The sequence below is a fragment of the Pteronotus mesoamericanus genome, unplaced genomic scaffold (genome assembly GCF_021234165.1).
Source record: "Pteronotus mesoamericanus isolate MK-2021 breed Mesoamerican mustached bat unplaced genomic scaffold, CSHL_Meso_final scaffold_165, whole genome shotgun sequence".
NCBI classification, from domain to species: Eukaryota; Metazoa; Chordata; class Mammalia; order Chiroptera; family Mormoopidae; genus Pteronotus; species Pteronotus mesoamericanus.
In genome coordinates, this window is record NW_026555307.1 from 4,222,052 (window position 1) to 4,244,323 (window position 22,272).

The window sequence follows — 22,272 nt, forward strand, 5'->3', positions numbered from 1 at the left end:
AGGGTGGCCCTTGCTTCTTTTGGTCAATAAATAAGGAAATGTAGAAAACACCCTGGGTCTCAGGCTGGAATTTGCCTGAGCAAGGCTGCCACCTCCTACCTGTTGTAGAGAGAGCATCTTTTGAGAAAAAAAGATGCATTTAACTCCATAAAGGTAATAATTTGGAATGTAACTTGGAGGCTTTGGTTTGGCTGAAAACTGGCAAGAATTTTTTTTTTCTTTTTTAACCCCCAAAGTGAGACGAGGAACCAGGAGGAGGAAACTGGCCGTTTTTCACAAGGGCAACTTGGAGGGCCAAGGGGCAGAAGCAGATATCAGCAGGAGCGCTGCTGGGGCAGCCGGTCCTCACGAGGGGTGACTTCCCGCCCGGCCCACCCGCACTCTTCCTTAGCGCACAGGTCCCAGTAACTTAGAGTATGAAAGGTTTGTGTGCATCTGTGATAACAGTTTCAAAAGACTCACAAGGTCTTAAGCTGATTGAAAATTTTGTGGCAAATTAAAAGGAACTCCTAATTAAAAGGAACTCCTGCCTCATCCAGTCTGGGTGAATCTGACAGTAGCCCATGTCAAATTCTTTCACACTCGATGGCCAGGGTACTTTCAAAAACAGAATGGAACGTTTTCCCACTCCCTTCTTCCTCTTCTCATGTACAACACGACATGAAATCTCTGTCACCTCCCCGAAGTCACATCTCAGAGAAGAGGAAGCTGGGGCATTTTTGACCCAGTACTGGTACATATCCCTAAAAACCAAGCCCTGAATAGATTCTCCTCTCCCTAAAACTGTGGCTATCTATTCTTTTTAATTAAATTTATTGACTTTAGAGAAAGGGGTTAAGGGAGAGAGAAAAAGATCAATTTGTTGTTCCATTTATTTAGGCATTCATTGGTAGGTGCCCCGACTAGGAATAAAACCTTGGTGTTTTGGGATGATTATCTAACCAACTGAGCGACCTGGCCAGGGCTTCTGTTCTTATCAAGGTGTTTTGTTCATGAAAAAGAAATTGTTCAGGCCCTGGCTGGTTAGCTCAGTTATTTAGAACATTGTCCTGATATGCCAAGGTTGCAGGTTAGATCTGTGGTCAGGGCACATGCACAGGGAATCAACCAGTGATGCATAATAAATAAGTGGAACAACAGGTTCTCTCCCTCTCTCTCTCTCTCTCTTTCTCTACCTCCCCCTCTCAAATCAGTAAATAAACTTAAAAAAAAAAAAGGAAAAACAAAAATTTCAGCAGAACCTGTTAAAGAAACAGCCCATTAGAGTTTGTATATATTGCCTTGGCTGGTGCGGCTCAGTGGATTGAGCACTGGCCTGTGAACTGAAAGGTCACTGGTTTGATTCCCAGTCAGGGTACATGCCTGGATGGCCGGCCAGGTCCCCAGTTGGGGGCACATGAGAGGCAACTGATTGATGTATCTTTTGCTCATCAATGTCTCTCTACCTCCCTTCCCCCTCTCTAAAAATAAAAATAATTAAATTATTATCTAATCCATAGAGAGCAATTGGGACAACTTTTTTTCCTGCCACTCTTTCCATCCACTTGACAGATCTGAGATGGAGGCAGACTTTGTCCTCCAGAGTCACTCCGGGTCATAATGGATGGGGAAATAAAAATAAGCCATTCCGGACACTTTCTCGGTCTGCCAGGGAAAGGGGGGTAGCGATTCCCTCTAGTGGAGCATGCCCCAAGCCCCTCTTTCCAATGGCTTTTATTGAAAGGGTTATCAGTGGGGACTAGGTAGCAGGAAGGCACAGGTTGTCTCATTACATCAGTATGCTAATGTTTACAGAGAATAGGTGATGTTTTGAAGAAAACAAATGCCAGGAACACACCAATTTACATGGGTCTGAGATGAGCAAACATAGGAGCACCAAATGGTTTAGGGTCAGGGTCTGTGAACAATGTAAATTTCCCTCCCAGTGTGAGTGGTTATAATAGCTTTGAGGGAAAAACAAAGCATGCTCCAAGGAATTTACTTCTAGGCTTGATTTCCCCCAGGAACCACCCAATCCAATTTAGGGCTGCCTCTCATTATTGTTTCAAGCCTGAGCCAGGAAGGTGGAGCAGAGCAGCCCAGAGATAAGGAGACTTCTTTCAGATAGAATGAGGACTCTGGCCATATCAAAGCCGAGGCATGAGGGTCTTTTGCCTTTTCTCCATGTCTCCCAAGTCCTTCCCTGATGGCCCTTATGCGACTGTGACTGTCTTAGCTTGCCCCTGCCGTCAAGGGGTCTTACCCATCATTGACTAACCAGCCATCCTCTGGGGCCAAGCAGGGTGATGTGAGGGAGGCAGGGGGACAGGTTTGGTCTCTTCAGTGGCCTATTTTCCCAAGGCCTCCTTGCTCAGCTCCAGCCTTGGGGCCCTCTCGCCTGTCGGCGAAGCTACAGTCCGTGAAACCAGGCGGGACGGTCCCCAGCAGCAGATCCTTGGGTATTTACTTACATGTGTAATCGGATGTGTACCTGATTCCAAGAGTCCTCTGTTCACTGAAATTAGTGGTAAAATGTTGCAACAAGAGGCTAAATTACCATAAACATATTTATCCTGTAGACCTATTAGCTTAAACAACTCTGAGTTTGAATTTTATTTTTTTTTATTTTGAGAGTACATTTATTAAATCTGGGGGCAGTGAAACAAGGAAGGGCTTAGGATAGAAGAAGCAACAGGAGAGCTGAGGTGGGCTGCTTTGGCTCACTGGGAAGTCAGGGAAAAGGGGCTTTGGAAACAGGTTCCGGGGCTTAGCTGGGGACAAGCTGCTGCTGCCCACTGCTCCCCTGGTTGCAAGTCTTGTGGGGACCCTTAGATTTTAGGAGATACACACCTTAAAGGGAAGAAAGGCATAGGCATGCTCAAGGGAGGGAGAACATGTCTGAAAATTTTAAACATTAGTAATATTTGGCATTATTTGTAGTTATAACCTTGTCTAATAGAACTTTTGCTCTATGATACAAGCAAAATCACTTTCTGTGTGAGCAAGAGCCTGCTCTCTCTAGCTTTCTGCTCTCATTTCTATAGCTAATTCAAGAAATTGCTTTCTGGTAGAAGCCTGACTTAATTTAGGTGTTTGATATCAGTTACTAATTTTCTAAAAAACATTTGGTATGATCTTATACCATGATACAAGTGATAGGGGAAAACAAAACACCAAAGTTCAACATGTTTAATATAGGAGATAGATGAAGAGGTCAATGTTAAAGTCTATGGGCAGAGAACGTCTATTTCCCCAAATTAAAGGTTCAAGTTACAGGATAGATCTTTACTTCCAAAGTAAAATGCTATTGTGAAGTAAAATCTCTGGTAAAGTTAAATACCTGTAAAGAGAAAACACCCCTGGCTTCTCTTCTGGGAAAACAACACTGGTTTATGTGCTAGTGAGAAGACAAGAACTTGGAATGTCTAGACTCATTGTGGGAACTTTGAACTATTGCTATTAGTTTAAAAAAAAATGTTTGTAGAAGTTGCCAGTAGGCAATTTTTTTATGTGTTCTAAGAACTTATGCTTTTAAATGCCATAAGGGAAAATATTTTTAGTAAATAAAAGTAGAGTATAAACTTAATGACTTACCTAAGGTTTACAGTAAGCTACATATGAGATGTGTGATGTTGAGTGGCTAAAAAATAGTTCTGCTTGGAGAGAGTTCTGGTTTGCATGTGGACCCTGATGATGCTGCATTTTCCTTTTCAATGTGCACAATGATATGTTTTTAGCTACTTAGGTGCTTTCCAGAATGTAGTTCTCTGCTCTGTATTGGTCAACACAGCTCAAAGTCATATTCAAATACTGTTTCTTTGGCTGTTGGGAACAGACCAAAAGGGAGGGAACTGACCACATGCTGCAGCCCTGTGTCATGAGGACTAAATGAGTTTCTGGAAAAGCATTCCTCTCTTTCATTTACTCATTTTATCTCATTCCACAGAGGATTCTGGGCATTTTCATTGTAGTACTATGAGATCTTGGGCATCCTTGTTCTTTGGTATGGAAGTTTAGAACTGTATAAACTTAAGGTTTATGTAACAAATGTAAATAAGCCAAATGAGAGATTCTGTTGGCAAACTGATTTTTAAAAGTCCTTTTAATATGCCATTACCATAAGGCAAAGTTGAGTGTTCCTGTTTGTATGTATGTGTGAGGTATATAGAGAAAATCTTCAAGGAAATATACAGAAATGAAAATTTTTCTTAAGGTTGTGGAGTTATGAATGGTCTTTTTCATTATTTTTATTTAGTGTTGGTATATGGTTTTTACAATAAAAATGTCAATGCTCTTATCACCTAGAAAATGTCATTGTTATTAAAAAAATATTTTTTTATAGTTAGGATCTCAATTATAATGAGAAACAATTTCAGAACCTTCCTGAATGGCAACAGCTATTTCCACCTTACAGGGTTTTGTGAGGATTATACGGCTAATCCTTACAAAGTTCGCGTCTCACACACAGGAAGTGTCAGTAAATACCATTGCTCCTAGTGTTGAAGGACTGCTACTTCAGACTCCTAAGCTAGAACCTTCCTCTCCCTCACTCTGCATGTTCAACCAATTACTACATGACATCAAATCTCTCTCTAAATACCCTAAATCATTCCCTCCTCCTACTTCACCCCCTCTCCACAGCCGCTCTCCTAACTCTGGCCCTCATTATTTCTTGCCTAGCACATTCCATGAGCCTCTAGTTCAGACCCATTCAATTAAGTCACCACACTGGTGACAGGGTAACCTTTGAAGATACAAATTTGATCATGTCCCTGTGACCTATTACAGCTTCCCTTGGCTTATAGAACTGGGACTGCAGGGGTGTAGGGGATTGTTAAAAGCACAGGTTCCAGGATGTCACCCAGACTCGATGGTTCTGAAATGATCCCCAGAGCAACTGTGGATTCTGTAGATCCAAGTGGATGAAAGTTAGCAGACTCTCCCAGGGCATGTGTCCTCCCTTGCCCTGGAGACCAAAGTATCGGCTGATTATCTCGGAGAGCATGGATTCGAGGAGGACCTTTCACACTCAGGCTGTGCAGTGGAAAATTTATGATTTGGCATCTGGTGCACCCATCATTTTCTCGTTGGTGGGGTTCATGTGAGCCTGCAAAGCTCGACACCTGCCCCTTGGACACTTCCCTGCCGCCCAAAAAAGAAACATATCCTTGTGTCAACAAAGGCATAGTTCTCAGGTTTTGGTCGGGTAGCTGCCACCAGGCCTGGGACCGCTTCTCACTTTTACCAGGGCAGGTCACGTGCGCCTATAAACATACCTGCTCTTGGTCCAGTGTCCTGAGTGAGGAATGTACAGCTTTCCTTCCAGGAGGCTGTGACAGTCCTTGACCAGCGACAGTGACGTTGATGGGAACGAGGGCACTGGAGGCGGTGCTTCCCCACACCCATCCGGTACCGGGGCAGGCCCGACAGCCTGGATTCCCAAAGCGCCCGGAATGCGGCAACTCATGAGCTTCTGTCCTCAGACCCAAGAAGACCGCTGGGGGTTGTAGGGTCCATACGTTGGAGCGCCTGCCGCGCCAGAAGCTGGGCGCCAAAAGCCATGAGCAGCTTATTGCGGTCGACCTCAAGCAGCTGGCGGCGGGCAGCCACCGTGGTACTGGTGGCAGGCTGGACGCACCCAAGCCTCGCTGCCCCGTCGCTGCCGCCGCTTCCAGATGAGGGCTTCCGGCTGTTGCTGCAGCAGCGCTCCAAGCAGCTAAGTTTCTTCCCCGGGGCGCACGTCTTCCCGGGCGGCGCCGTGGACCCGGCAGACAGCTCAGCCGACTGGCTGCGCCTCTTTGCGCCTCACCACGGGCCGCCGCGTTTCGGCCTGGGCCTCGCGCCACTCCAGCGCACCACTTTCCCCGAGCTGCCCGCCGCGGGGCCCGCCACCGCCACCGAGGACGGCGCTGCGCTGCCGGATGACGTGACCTTCCGCATCTGCGCCCTCCGCGAGGCCTTCGAGGAGGCTGGCGTGCTGCTGCTGCGGTCTCGGGCCTCGCCAGCTGCGTTGCCGGAGCCGGGCTGCGCCCTCCTGTCCGAGGTGGAGCTGAAAGCCTGGCGCGCCAGAGTCCACCACGACGCGCGCCAATTCCTGCACTTGTGTGAGCACCTCAACTGCACCCCAGACATCTGGGCGCTGCACGACTGGAGCTGCTGGCTCACGCCGTTCGTGGGCCGCGGCGGCCGCCGCTTCGAGACGACCTTCTACCTGTGCTTCCTGCGTGAGCTGCCGCTGGTCTACCCGGACTTGGACGAGGTGGTGAGCTGCGAGGTAAGGCGTACTCACGGAGCAGAGTGGGGACCCCGGCCTAGACTAAGACCCACCTAGAACTTCCGAATAAGGGCGGTACAACCAATAAGTGAACGGGCGTGGGATCCAGGCGGTCTGACCCCAAGCCGAGCAGGCCAAAGCCAGGACTTCTGGTGAAGTGTTTTCCGCGGCTTCACTGTCTCAAAGCTTTGACTTTCGTCTCCCCACCCGGCTCCCTTAAGGGATCCACTCCGGAGATCCTAGGAATGGAGCACACTACTGTTAGGCTCCAGGCCCCTCCTAGGCACTTTACATACATTGTCATTTCACCTCCAGAGCAGTTGAGTTCTCAGAGAACATACTTTATGTGATTTAAATCTTTTTGAATTTAGCCCTGAACTGTGTGGCTCAGTTGGTTCGGCGTCCTCCGGCAAAGCGAAAAGGTCCCTTGTTCCAGTCCTGGTCAGGGCACATGCCTGAGTTGTGGGCAGGTTCCCAGCTGGGGTGTGTGACAGAGGCACCGACGGATGTTTGTCACATCAGTGTTTCTCTCCTTCCATTCCTTCCTCTCCTCTCTCTAAAAATAAATGAATAAAATCCTTTTCTTCTTAAAGGGGTTTACTTTAAAAAAATCTTTTAAAATTTATTGAGTTTGTTTTATGGCCACATATATGGCCTATTTTGATGAATTGTACCCTTCACACCTAAAAAGAATATTCTGCTGTGTTTGAGGGAGTTTTTAAAAATGACAATTAGGTTAGATTCCTTGTTAATGTCTTTCAGGTCTTCCATTTTTACTTGTTCCATCAAATACTGTACTGAGAGAGGAATGCTTAAATCTTCAACGAATAACTGTGGGTTTGTCTTGTCTTTTCAGTTTATCAGGTTTTGCTTCATGTATTTTAGAGTTCCCTTGTAAGGCGCTGCACAGATATCTAGGACTGTTAAACCCTGATGGATTGACCCTTTGATTATTATGAAATAGTATTCTTTATTCCTGGTAAGACTCCTTATCTGAAATCTGAAGCTGACTGTCTGATACTAATATAGCCACTCTGCCTTTCATTTGATTAACAATTGCATAGTATATGTTTTCCCTTTTAACCTATCTGTGCCTTCATAGTTAAAATGTGTTTCTTGTAGGCGTCATATAGTCTTGCCTTTTTACCCAATATGACAATTTCTTCCTTTTGTTTAGATAATTTATATTTGATGTAATTATCAATAAGGTTAGATTCAAGTCTACCACTTTACTGTTAGTTTTTTATCGGTCCCATCTATTCTTTGCACTGCTTTTCTTTTCCTGACTTCTTTTGGATTATTTGAGCATTTTTAAGACTCTGTGTCATCTCCATTATTGACCTATTAACTATATCTCTGTGTTATATCTCTTTGCACATTGCTCCCTTTATTGCAAGTCTTATGGGGACCCTTGGGGTTTAGGAGATGAGTGCCTGTTGGGGAAGAAGAGAGGAAGGGGAAGGTGCTGGTGAGCTCCCTGTGCTCCCCGTGCTCCCCATGCTCCCTGGAGGGAGAGGGCTCGCTGGGTCCTTTGTTTTGAGGGTTTCTCTCTCTTGTGGTAGGAATTTTAGGGAAGGTCTTCGGGATGTTTTCAACAGAGTATTTGTCAGTTTTCCAGGTGTGCTGTCTCAGGGTTGTGGTCTTCACTGATTGGTCAGTGCCAGGGTAGGGGGTTATTAGTCATTGCAGGGGACCTGGCTCACTTACCTGGCTCTGCTGCTTTCCTGAGCCTGGAGCTTAGATGTTACCTCCAGGGAGATGACCTTCTGCATCGGGCTGTAAATTGCTTGGCCAGTTTGTTCAGCTGTCTGTTTCTCTATTCCACTTGTCCTGGCCTGTCTCAGAACTCTTGAGTTCACCTCATTTTTCTTTTCTCACACATTACAATTCTGCATTTTTCAGTGTTCAAAATGGTGGTTTTTATAGATTTTTGTCCACTTATCTATTTTTCACCTTGTATTGGGGGAAGGTAATATGGACTTCATGGCTGGCAGAGGAGGTTCCAATAAATAATTCTTAGTCTGGTTAAGTCTAGTGGTTCCCATTAGGAGATTCACCCACCCCACAAACAGGTACATCTGACAATGTCTGGAGACATTTTTGGTTCTCACAACTCAGGGACTTCTGCTGGCTTCTACCTACTAGAGCCTAAGTATGCTGTAGTGCACAGGACAACTTGCCACAACAAAGAGTTATCTGGTCAAAAGTGTCAATAGTGCTGAGGTTCCAAAACCTAGTGGAAATAGAGTGGAATTTAGAACCAGTTCCCCCTCCCAACCCCAAGTTTGAAGCCCAGATTTTTAGATAGAATAGCTGCCTGAGTTTCTTCATCTGTAAAGTGATAGTATGCAGAATTGACCTAAGGACTGGAGATATTTTACATAAAGTACTTGAGCAGCACTTTACTAGTAACAAGTAACCAATAAGTGGTAACATCTTTTATTTTTAAACATTTTTTTAAATTTATTTTTACAGAGAGAGGAAGGGTGGGAGAAAGAGAGGGAGAGACACAACAATGTGCAAGAGATAGATTCATACACACACTCACAAGTAGGGACCTGGCCTGCAACCCAGGCATGGGCCCTGCCTGGGGATCGAACCAGTGACCGTTCCGTTCACAAGCTGTCACAGGCCGCCACTCAGTCCATTGAGCCACACCAGCCACAGAGTAACTTCTTTTAGTCTATGGTCTGGACTGACCCGAACAGATTGAATTAAGTGGGTTGATGCCTATTGTTTAACCCTTATCTTGATTATTATCACTGAAGTCACTTAGAACTGACAAAGCAGAATTCTTTGTAAATAATTTAAAGATTGGGTGGTCCTTTGAAGCCCAAGCTTTGTTTGTAAAATGCAGCCAGCTTCAGAATAATCTGGGGTGCTTGTTAAACATGGATTGTTGGGCCCCATAGAATGAAGATTCAATAGGTTCCTTAGGGGATGTTTAAGCATGTACAAGCTGGTAAACCTTTGGCCTCTAATTATCCAAGGCAGAGGTCAATTTCAACTCCCTGGGTTAGGGTATGGGAATCAGTTTTCCTGAGTGTAAATGGATATGTAGTAAACCAGTTAAAGAAAGACCTTTTGGGGTTATTCCATATTCATTGAATTAGCTCTTTTTATCCAAATGTGTATGGAAGGCAGGCTCAGGAAAGAGGGTAAGTCACAGCACTGAGGCCATTTAAGTACAATGGGCCAATGCTGGCTGGTTGCCACTCTGCTGTGATTACATTCCTGGGACTATAGACTGAGTTATGTTTCTTGACCCTCCTTAAAGCTCCTACTGCTCCTGACTTTGTACCCCCATTATAACATGTGGCACATTCTGGTTGCTAAAGGCCCCATAGGGCCTGAGAGAGCTTTGTCTTGTCTGCTCCCAGGTCTTCAGGGCCTAGCCATGGCACTTATTTATGGGAGGAACAAATGGACACTATATTCTCAATCTGCTGCCATGAGTTTCCACTTCAGACTCTTCTTTCCTTCAGGGATGACCAGAACTACTTTGCCTTCCAGGTATCTCCTGCCTTTTATGCTGAATGACTATCAGCCCTTGGTGCACTATCCTGGTTTACTAGTTCTCAAGGTCAGTATCCGAATAATCAACCTCTTAAGGAGATCAACTCAGCTTTCTTCACCAAACCTTTTCATGTTGTCTCAGAGGAATCTAGCAAAGTGCATTAGTGAATTAACTACATCCTCAGTTACATCTTAGGTACTGATCTAAAGATCTCAAGTCTGATACTGTCTGTGGAGTAAACTTCAGGAAGCCCTACCTTTGTCTTCCACAGTGGTTATCTCCATCAGAGGCAACTAGAAGATTCCTATCAAAAGAAATTTTTTTGGCACCCCCACAGTTCTATGAAATAAGAAGATTTGAAAACTTTGCCTCTCTGTCTGACTTGCACAAATTTTGTTTGGATCATATATTAGAAGGGGTGGAAAGATGGATGCCAGTCAACTTGTTAACTGCTGATGGGAGAATCATCCTTTTACCAGGTAAACCAGCAAAGTGGCAATGCTTTTGTTAGTATTCGCACTTAATTCACTGGGCTGTACTGCAGTATTGCCCAACAAAGAGACATGATTTGCAGTCTATTTTACATACTACAGTGGTATTAATTAAATACGGTCAAAGTCTATAAAATACAATAGTATTTATTATAACTAGAAGTTCTGAGTAAGTTACTTTACACACTTATACATTTATGTAAGTATATTTTCTAGACATTGACAAATTCTTTCACATTATCTCACTTTTTTATATTTTGAGCCCTGGATGGTGTGGCTCAGTGGATTGAGCACTGGCCTGCGAACCAAAGGGTCGCCCGTTCAATTTCCAGTCAGGGCACATGCCTGGGTTGCATGCTAGGTCCCCAGCAGGGGATGCATGAAATGCAACCGCACATTGATGTTTCTCTCACTCTCACTCTCGTTCTCCCTCTCTTCCCCTCTCTAAAAATAAATAAATCTTTAAAAATTTTTTTTGAATTATGAGAACTTGTAAATTGTCAACTTACTTAAATCAGGGAGTTCGTTGGTGATCAGTTGTTGGGCACGTGTCAGATGGAGGTTTCGTGGCAGTTTGGCGTGCGGCTTTATGACTGTCCTATTTATGGCGACCTGTCTCAGTGTTCACAACAGTGATAGTATTTGTTACTCACCCTACTGTGGGAGAATTTAGCAATTTTAATGTATAAATGATGATTTCTCTAATCTTAAAATTACTACAGCAGTCCACATTAAAACACCAAAAATATATTGATATAAAGGCCAATATTAATATCGCCTAGGCTAAAGAGAGACATGAAGTATATAAAAGTTATAGTTACGATGAAAAAATACCAGTCATAAATATATATGTGCCCAAGAAAATTCTTGAACACAGAATGGGTGTTAGGGAGCGTGGGTACTAAGAACATAAGAAAGAAATTGAGGTAAATTCATACAATTAGGGTTATTTAACAACCATCTCAGTTCTAAGCACATGAAATAGATTTAAAAACATACTGATTTATATGTCACTAATATATTGGAATGTTTTATAAAATAACTTTGTGGAATTAAAATATTATTTTTCAGGAGATGAGCTGTACTTAGAAGATTCAAAGTTTTTAGAAGATAATATGTCCAGTGATAGAAAGACTGAAGAAATCATGAAGGAGGGCAAGAAATTTCACCGAATGGTGGTACACAGTCGCCATTGTTATAGCATCCATGTGACTGTTCAGTCCAAGTATAAACATGTTTACCCTAAGACCTATGTTGTAAATAAGAGCCATTTGTAATGTATTGATTATTTGTAAGATGGCCTACCTGAAGGTGTCCTAATAATTAATGAGGGTTAAATATTCTTGCTTGGAATTTAAAGAACTTTGTGCCTATAAAAATTATACTAGTCTTTCATATTTCAAGTGTATTATGGAGCTCTCTTGCTAATTTTGTTTTGTTAACTTTACAGTGTCACACAAATATAAAGTATTAATAATCTTGTTATTGAAATAAGAAAAAAATTCACAAGGGTTTGCACTTCTGTATTATTTTATTATCAAAAGTTTAAGTAAGCTGTTCTATTGCCATTGTCTATTAAATGTCCTTTGTATTAGCACCTTCATCGACGTGCTTAGGAGATCATGAATTCCTTAGACTTTCTGCTAGAGATAATTTCAGAGTGTCTGATTACATGATATACAATAGACTTATACAACCTTTGGGTGACAATGTTATTTTTTTGTAATGTTTTTAGCTTGATGATTAAGATATAATTCTGTTGAAAACTAAATAACATTAGTTATTAGGTTTATTACCAAACTGGAAATCTGTCTTAGTTAATATTTTTAAAGACATATGAGGCCATAACTATTTTTACTTTGGAGTGCTAGTTAATGAAACAAAGAGCTTAGAGAGATATAGACTTACTCATCATTTAATGGTGTTAATTAATGATGTTTATTTTCATATGGGTAATTTTCTCAGCTCCTCTTAGGAGGAATAATGTTTATTGATTAAAGGTGGGAAATGGTTAAGACACCAATTTTATTTGAGATCTTTGTATTACGCATTATAAAACGGATTTCATATTCTATGAAATGTTTTAATTTTTCTACTTATGAAATAGAGGTATTGATGAATTAAGTTTATGTTTATCATTTAATCCTGATTAGAGGAATAGATCAAGTGGTTCTCAACCCAGGGCACTTTGCCCTTCAGGAAATATTTGATCATGTCTGAAAACATTTTAGGTTGTCACAAGTGAGAGTGAGATGCTGCTACTCCTACCTAGCGGAAAGAGGACAGGGATGCAGTTAAATATCCCACAATACAGAGGACGGCTGCCACAACAAAGAATTATCTGGCCAAGGCTGAGAAACTGATATAGAATAAAATGTATTTTTTTCAGTAAATGATTCCAATATGTAAATTTTGAGAACCATGGACACTGTTAGCATTCTATTTGGCCTCTGAATCTACAAAAGTTCTTTCTGACTTTAGGCCTTGGGCATAATATTCTTTTATTCTTACAGATAATGGAATGTAGCTGGAAGAGACCTCAGTGAACACTACAGTCTTCCTGATGAGAAAACTGCAAAACAGATTCACATAGGTACTGCCACAGCCAAGAGTAGAACCAGATTCATTGTTAAGCAAGTGACATCTGTTCCTTGTCACCAAAAGCTGGTATTTGAACACTTCTGCCTACTACATCTTGGTAGCATAGTTGCCAAGGAAACCACAGCACAGCCAAGCATTGGATGGGACAACACTTCACTCACACAGAGAAGAGGCAGAGCAAGATCAGCTCTAGAAGTGCATGTTGGTCCCCCATGGCCGGCAGGCCCCCTCCCTGCAGCCAGCACAAGACAACTGGCCTGCACATAGCTTTCTTGTGCTGCAATAGAAGGACCCCATCTCTTCCCTACAGGGGACAGACATAATAGTGGGGTGGTCTTGGTGCCATATGAAGCACACACTTAAGCAGAAGAGCAAAGGACACATCTTGAGTTTGAAACAGGGAAAGATTTCCACACACTTAAGGTATCTAGTCCACCACAGGCTCTATGAAGACTCTGTCTCTTGGTAAGAAAGCGTTAGAGGCCCAGGGCCTATTCTCATGTGGCCGAGGGAAGGCTGAAAGACTGTGCAAAAAACTAGCTTTCTCAACCCTCCTAGGCCTGCATCCTTCACTGGGGTTAGATGGCTCAATGGGTAATTTTAGGAGATGTAGTAAGAAAGTAATATGACTGGTTTTTCTTCATAAAGATTTTTTTTTTTTTTTAAATGTGAACGAACCTAGGTTCCTTCCAAGAATTCCTTTGGGGAGACTGTCATGTGACTTCCTACTTGTGCTATCCTCCCAGCCCAAAATAATAGGGCTGCCCTCATGAGCTGAAAAAGGGTTTTAGAGCCCAGCTTGCTAGTGTTTGTAGCATATATCATGTTGTCTTCCTTACTTCATATTTAAGCTGCCTCAGCCTTATATACAGAAGCAGAAAGCCAATTTCTTGTCCCTATTCCTCCTTCTGGTCATCTTCTTGACCATGCTGGTATCCCTACTCCATTCCACCTTGTCCAGGGAAGAGCCAGGAAAACTTGTTTTCTACAATACTGTACAGTCTCTTTAAACTGCAGTTATAAGCTCAGGAATAAATACTAAGTCAGTACACATTTTCATTGCCTACCTCTTTGCTGATTCTTTTGGATGACATCTATAAAATCCCAAAAATGGGTTGGCATCAACATTTGAGGCTAACATGTCTTGTCCTGACATTTTTTTTTTTAAGTAAACATTGAGTGTCCTATATTGTAGCAGATATAATAAGAACTCAAATATGAGGGGATTAACTCTTAGCCCAGAGCTGATTTGTGTGTGTGTGTGTGTGTGTGTGTGTGTGTGTGTGGTGGGGGAGCCGGATGGGGAGCCCTCACATTTGAGCAAATGTAATTAGTTCACAGTTTCTCCTTTCTCCTCAAACCTCTATTTTTTTTTCAATTTTTCTGCAAATTTGACAGTATTCCATTCCTTGCTCCCCCTTACCCACTCTTCCTCTGGCCTCTCTAATTTCTTCTTCTCAAATTGACTTTTAGATCTTAGAGTCCCTCAGTACTTATTCTCAGACATTTTTCTCTCCTTGGGTGATGTTCAAGTCACATCCCTTCAAAATGAAATTGTTCGCCCTTTACAGATGTTAAGGTATATCTGCCTGTCAGACTTGAACTGCTCACCTCTTGCTTCTTAATGTGAAAGAAAATACACTTCTATTTTATGTAAACCACTAGATAGGGGTGGGCAAAAGTAGGTTAATAATAACAATATAATAATAATACAAGAATAAACTTTCGCATACGCACAGCTCTAAACCTACTTTTGCTGACCTCTGCATTTTAAGGTGTCTGTTAAACAACTTTAACTTGTTCCGTAACCTATAATTTTTGCTCCCTAAGCAGTTTCCCTCAGTACAGTCTTCCCTATATCAGAAACTTTCCAGTTATTTAAGCTAAAAATCTTAAGTCACTCTTGATTCCTCTCTTTTCTTCATTCCTATATCCAGGTGACTAGCAAGTCCTATTGATTCTGTTACCCACAATTTACTTGAATTTTCCATCTACTGACCTCTGTACTACCACCTTAGTCTAAGCCAGTTATCTCTTACCAGACAGCTGTAATAGCCTCTGAGCAAGTCTCCCCATTTTCATTCTGGCCTTGTATTCTCCCATTGAGCTGGAAAAGTGATCTGGACATTGAAATTTAAGTCATGTCCTGTCACTGCCCTCATTAAAACCCATGGATTTTCTTCACATTTAAAAACTAAGTTAATTTACTGTCGTCTATAAGGCCCCACCTAATCTCATCATTCACCCTTTTCCTCTACACTCCCATCAAAAGGGTCTTTCTTGTTCCTTGAGTATTCAAAGTTCTTTCCCACCTCAGAATCTGCAAAAGATGTAGCTGCCTTCAGGCAAACCTGGATTTCTGCACTATTTTGTTCTTGTAGCCTCCAAAAAGAGCTGAGGACGGGTATCTAATACGTGGATTATGTCATGTCTAAAAGAAAATTCTAGAACAAATAGAAGAAAAGCATTATTTAGAGAAGAAAGTAAGTTTTTCCTGAGCTGAAAAAAAGTGTTGATCTTCAGGTAAAAAAAGTTCTGTTGTGGTTAAAGCAAAATTAACAAAAACTATCCAATAGCTGGATGACTTTTGAATTTCAAAGATAAAGAGTACACAGATTTTTAGGAAGGGAAAGATTGCTCATGAAAGCACAAAAATCAGGGTTCTGAGTGTGTGTCACAGAATAATAGGATATACTAGAGAGCCTATATAACATGTTGAGGGTAAAAGGATGTGTGGGCTTAATTCTACATCAACCATGTGTGGAAGCCAGAGATATAAATCTCATTTATATATAGGCTCTGAAGATTCTACCAATTCTGAAAAAGATTAACTTCATAGAACTACTATAGATGACCAGCAGATTAATCAAAATAAAAACTTTCAAAGTAGTGGAAGTGCATAATAGAAGGCCTGATGGTGACTGTGGAAAACAATTAATTATAGGAAGTAAATGTGAATAATATATGAATAAAGTACTACAAATGTTAAAAATAATTCAAATTTTAACCTGTGGTCCTGCGTGGGTGGCTCGGTTGCTTGGAGCATCGTCCTGTACACCAAAAAAGCTGGGGGTTCAATCCCTGGTCAGGGCGCATGTGGGAGGCAGCTGATGTTTCTCTCTCACATCAATGCTTCTCTCACATCAATGTTTCTCTGTCTCTCTCAAATCTATAAAAATATATCCTTGGGTAAGGATTAAAAAAAATTTCAACCTATTGTATAAAAACTTCCTTTTTATAAAAATAATTTGGTTCAGTCCTGGCTGGTGAGAGCAGTGGATTGAGCACCAGCCCGTGAACCAAAAGGTCACCAGTTCAGTTCTCAGTGCACATACCTGGGTTGCAGGCCAGGTCACCAGTTGAGGGCATGTGAGAAGCAACCGATAGATGTATCTCTCAAACATTGACATTTCTCTCCCTTTCTTTCTCCCTCCCTTCCCCCTCTCTAAATGTAAATAAATAAAATCTTAAAAAAATAATTTGGTTCAATAATTCCAGATTATGTTATATACAGTAAGTGGCTATGGGAGAAATAAGACAAAACATGAGAGAATCAAAGGCTGCAGTTTTGTAATACCTATTTAAATGTTTTTAAATGCAAAAGTAGCAAATAGAATTAAAAATAGAATGGTCTCTCTTCAAATTAGTCAAAAAGACAAAACAACTCCTAATGCAAAAAGACAGAAAACAGTGGAAATGGCAATGAAACAAAAGTCAAAAGCTTGAATAAATGACTCAGGAATAAATATCAATCATGACAATAAAAAATGGGTTAAGTTTATTAAAAGATAAAGACTCTCAGAGTAAATGTTTTCAACCAAATTATATAAAGAAACTAGAAAAAAGAAAAACCAATCACAAAGTTAGTAGGTGGAAGGCAGTAATGAAGATTAGAGCAGAAATGAATAAAATAGAGACAGCAAAAATATAGAAAAGATTAACAACTAAGAGTTGGTTCCTTGAAAAGATAAACACTGACAAACGTTTAATTAGACTAACCAAGAAACAAAAAGACATGATCCAAATCAATAAAATTACAAATGAAAGAGGAGACATTACAATGGATACCACAGAAACAGGATCATAAAAAAATACTGTGAACAACTATATATGCCAACAAACTGAATAACCTAGAAGAAAAGGATAAATCCCTAGAAATATAAACATCAAAACTGAATCAGAAATAGAAATCTGAACAGTCCTGTAACAAGTAAGGAGATTCAATCAGTAATGAAAAACCTCCCAACAAAGAAAAGCTCAGGACCAGACCGCTTCACCAGTTAATTTAACAAACATTTAAAGAATTAATGCCACTACTCAAGCTCTTCCAAAAAATCAAAGAGGAGGGAACACTCACATTACAAGGCCGGCATTACCATGATACCAAGACCAGAAAAGGACACTACAAGAGAGGAAAACTACAGGCCAATATCCCTGATGAAGTTAGATGTAAAAAAAATCTAAACAAAATACTAGCAAACAGAATTCAGTATCACGATAAAAGGATCACACACCATGATCAAGTGGGATTCATCCCTGGGATGCAAGGATGGTTCAACATATAAAATTAGATAAATGTGATACATTGTGTTAATAGGATGAAAGATAAAATCGTAAGATCATCTCAATAGATGCAGGAAAAGCACTGGACAAAATTCAAAATTTATTCATGATAAAAACCTCTCAAAAAGTTAGGTATAGAAGGAACATAATAAAAGCCGTACATAACAATCCCATAGCCAACATCATGCTCAGTGGTGAAAGGCTGAAGGTTTTTCCTTTAAGATCAGGAACAAGAAAAGGGTGCCCACTTTCATCGCTCCTATTAAAGTAAGTCCTCATTTAATAGCATCTATATGTTCTTGGAAACTGCAACTTTAAGTGAAATGACATATAACAATACCAATTTCAACCACAGGTTAATTGATATGAAATGTTAAGTTTCTATGGCATATTTCTGGTCACAAAAAACTCATCAAACTCCTAAATAAAGAATCCAAACACTTCTAATATTAAATATTGGTATAAATGCAATCTACACATTCATTTAAGAGAAATTAAAATGGAAATCTCACAGGTAGGGCCAAGGATCCTTCAGCACAGGTGAACACTGCCATCTTGGTGTAGGCAGAGATTTTTTTGTATTTTTTTTTTTTTATAAGGAGGGAGAGGAAAAAGAAGAACAAAGAGTTTAAGAGGAAGGGGTTGAGAGTTCTTCCATTGAGGGGACTATGTACAGATCAGCACAGTCTATTCTGATAAGAATTTCAAAATGGGACTCCTCCCTAGTGATTTGATCAGATCCCCCAGTATCAATATTTCTCTCTCCCTCATTCTAAAATCAATATTTTTAAAAAGAAGAAAGAAATAAAGAAATTAGAAAGAAAGGAAAGGAGAAGAAAAAAAATCAGTGGTACATATCAATCCCTTTTTGTGTCCAGTGTCTTATAAACTGGTGTTGTGGAGTTGATTATCCCACTGGGTAGTGATGGGGCCAGCCTGTGATAGATAGAAGAAACTGAAAAAAAAAATTTCAAAATGGGTCAAACCGTGGTCTGGTGTGTGTCGCCCTGGTTTTCGTTTGAAGGTCAGCGAAAGTATCAGAGCTGGGATGACTTAAGGTAAGCCTGTATCTTTTGAAGTTAATTCCTAGGATTTTTATATAAACATGCTGTTTATCTGCAAGCTACCTATTAGAGTCAGCATTTATGGAGACAATGTTAAAAGAATGGCGGGGAAGGTTACAATTTCCCACTATCAAATTTTCTTCCATTTCTAAAAAGGTTAAGGGGTTGTAGCCAAAATATTTCAGAGAACTAGGAAAAATTCAAGACTCAGTCTAGTGTATAGGTAAAAAATAAAATTTTAAAGACAACCAAACAGAGTCTAATTTCCACAATTTTGTGCAATAGATTTTATTGAAACACTATTTTTCCCCTAAATCACTCTCATTTTTATTAAAGAGCCAAATCGAGACCAATTCATTGACTGCATTAAGTCCAGTTTCAATTTGGCCTGATTATTTGCATAAACACAACAGGAATCACCATTGATCATATGGGCTTAAATTTGCTTTGCTGGAATCTTATAAGGAATTTTCAAGTTAAGCTTCAATTTGCCCTTCAGGGCAAAGCAGCAAAACTACATAGTTGGCATCAGGCTTTGCCTGTAATACCTATAGATTTTTGTTGAGTTCTCAAGTTCTTGACATCCCCAAAATGTCTTGAGGTTCTTCCTTTGCTACCTCCCAGGAAAGTAAACTTTGCTCCTTACCTGGAAAGGCTTCCATGAACTATAAGAATAAGTGAGGTACCAGGCCATTTCTCCAAGGGGTTTTTATCATCTTCAAAGTCAATCTTCATTCCTTTAAGCTTTCTGGTGACACCCAGAGTCTAGGCATCTTTCTCTCAGATATGACATTCTAGTGAAAGTTTTGGTTAATAAAATCATAGCTGGAAACTGGTTTCATGTGTCCTGTAATGAAGAAATTAGATTCCTATTGTATTCATGCAAATAAACATACTGCCATGAAAATAATAATATTCACTTATTAAGAGCTTTTAATTTCTGGAGGGATCAAGTGGGGAGAAAAATATAATGCTTCAATATTGCTTATTAAGGTACAATTTACCAAACTGCCCTAAGAAAACAAATTCTTAAAAATCAGTAATATTTTGAACAAAGTTATAAAAATAATTATCTTTAGTTCATTCGGCCCCATAATTAATTTTTAATTCTTTTTTTAAAGGATTTTATTTATTTATTTATTTATTTATTTTAGAGAGGGAGGATGGAAAAATAAAGAAAGAAAAAGAAACATCAATGTGGAAGAGAAACACTGATCAATTGCCTCTCATACGTGCCCCAGCTGGGGACTGAACCTGCAACCCAAGCATGTGCCCTGACTGGCAATTGAACTGGCAACCTTTTGCTTTGTAGGACAATACCTGACCACTGAGCCACACTGGTCAGGGCCCGTGATTGATTCCTGTTTATCCTGATTATTTGCCAGTATTTTCTATGAATTCAGTTATTTTTTAGAGTTCTATAAATCTATGTAGCTTAAATGTATGATCTGTAATTTATTCTCAGATATTCATATTTTAGAATAAGTCAGAGTCCTTTCCATGGATCTTTCTAAAAGTGTAACATTTTAGCAAATGCATCAGAGTAATACAATGACTGTCTCCTACTTACAAAAATATTTAAAATGGCATGGTTATAGATCTGATTACAATGCACTTGACAAAGGAATTTGCTTTTTTTTTTGGTAACATTTTAAGATAACACTCAGAATTACAAATGAAGGTTATTTCATACTAAGAAATCAATTAATTTGTGTCCCACTGCCAATTGTACCTGGGGTTTTTGTGGGGACATTCCAACTGGTTTTGAAATACTAAAGGGAGCTTCCCAGCATTTTCATAAAATTAACCACTCTGTTTTTCTATCTTATCTTGGTGCCTTTCTATTTCATTCTTATTTCTATTTTCCCATTTCTATTTCCATTATTGAGTTTCTTCCTCCAATATCCTTTCTTCCTTTAATATGTATGCTTCCTTCATTTTTTTCTCACCATTTTTTACTTCACCAATTCCTTTTTTTTGCTTCTTCCCTCTCCATGGTTCTTTAACTTACATAAACCTTCTGCGATTTACACAGGCCCTCTACTACTTACATACTCCTTTTTAGTTTCTTTTTAACTCATTCAGAAATAAGAACAATTTACTTTGAATTTATATTACCAAAACCATATACTTTTTTTCAACTTAATTAGAATTCTTAATTCTTAGAAGCCTTATCTTTTAATAACAACTGTTACATAATAGCATTCTTCAGTGAAAGGGTCAGACCAGTTTTCCAACCCACCAGATCGCTCATGACTCAGCTATCCCAACTTGCTTGATAGCCGGCAGTTTGCGGCTTAATGAAACTCCTGCCTTGCACAACAGACCTCTGATGCCAACCACACTGGTCGGTGGTCAGACTGACCTTTGTATACCTGGGAACAGCCTGGCCCTTTACCTAACCCATTGTCCTGACTCACGTCCTGAGGCAACAGTCCAGAAGAGCAAGAGATTAACCCCTTCCTTATTCCCTCACTTTCCCTGCAACCCTGCGCTTTTGCTTTTAAAAACCCCATTCTTTTTTTCTTTTTAATATTTATTTATTTTTAGAGAGGAGAAGGAATGTAGAAAGAGAGGGAGAGAAACATCAATGTGTGGCTGTATCTCATGTGCCCCCCACTGGGGATGTGACCTGCAACCCAGGCATGTGCCCTACACTGGGAATTGAATCAGTGACCTTTTGCTTTACAGGCCAGCACTCAATCCACTGAGCCACACCAGCCAGGGCTAAAAACCCCATTCTTGCCTCCCTCCGCTGCTGCAGTCCTGTCCAGGCTCAGCACGCCTGTAAGTACAGCTTCAAGTAAATGCACTTGGATCAGATCATCCGACTCCCCTGGTCTCAATCTTTTGTGAATTTCTAACATTTTGGTGCAGAAACCCGGGAGGACCCTGATGGGGGAAGCCCACTTGCCTGACCTTTGCATCCACACCAGCTAAATGAAGTAGGGTATGGAGTATATCCCTCTCCCTCATCTTGACACTCTCCTTCTCTGTTCTGCTGTTGTCCTGGACAACGTCTTGAAAATCCCAGTGCTGGGTTAGAGTCGCTGCCTGCCAGGTCCCGGACCCTTGGGAGTGAGAAAGATGGTAGGACGCCTCCCTCCTCTCCTCCCTTTTCCTGTCAGACCCTCAAGGGCAGGATGTCTTCTTGTTTGTCCTCTGGTAGAGAGACTGGGCTTGCTCCTTTCCCCACTCAACCTTATTCCTTATAATGGGCATGGGCCAATCGCTGCCTCCCAGTAACACCCCCTTGGGGTGTCTGCTCAGAAGTCTAAAAGACCTAGGCCTACAAATGGACTTAAAACCCAAGAGACTTATTTTCTACTGTAACACAGACTCTGACAATTTCTTTTGGTGACTTGGCAAGTGAAATGAGGTCCCATATGTCCAGGCCTTCTTTAAGCTGCACAGGTGACCCTCCCTATGTCAGACCTATTCCACCTACCAAATCCTTCTAATGGGGGACTTCGGCCCTCGAAGTTCCCAGATTCACTGTGGATGGAAAAATCAGTCCAGACACCGTTTGCCTGTCAAGGAAAGGGGAAGGCAATTCCCTCTAGTGGGGAATGCCCCGAGTGTCCATGCTAAATGGCTTTTATTAAGAGGGTTACCAGCGATAGGTAGCAGGAATGTATAGGTAATCTAATTACATCACTATCTTAAATTTACAAAAAGTAGGCGATGTTTGAGGAAGACAAATGGCAGGAAAACACCAATTTGCTTGGGTCTGAGATGAGTAAACAGAAAGGCACCAAATGGAATTTGGGTTAGGGTCCAGGA

The 22,272-nt window shown here is 40.9% G+C and overlaps 2 protein-coding genes across 2 annotated transcripts in view; both read left to right on the forward strand.

Moving 5' to 3' along the window:
- The window catches only part of RPL13 (ribosomal protein L13), a 241,807-nt gene that overhangs the window by 79,087 nt on the left and 140,448 nt on the right, over nucleotides 1-22,272 (forward strand). The window lies entirely within an intron of this gene.
- NUDT19 (nudix hydrolase 19) lies at nucleotides 5,243-12,340 on the forward strand. The gene is made up of 3 exons (XM_054588975.1): nucleotides 5,243-6,253; nucleotides 10,042-10,249; nucleotides 11,333-12,340. The coding sequence occupies exons 1-3, from the start codon at nucleotides 5,540-5,542 to the stop codon at nucleotides 11,536-11,538; spliced, it is 1,128 nt and encodes a 375-aa protein (XP_054444950.1). The 5' UTR covers nucleotides 5,243-5,539; the 3' UTR covers nucleotides 11,539-12,340.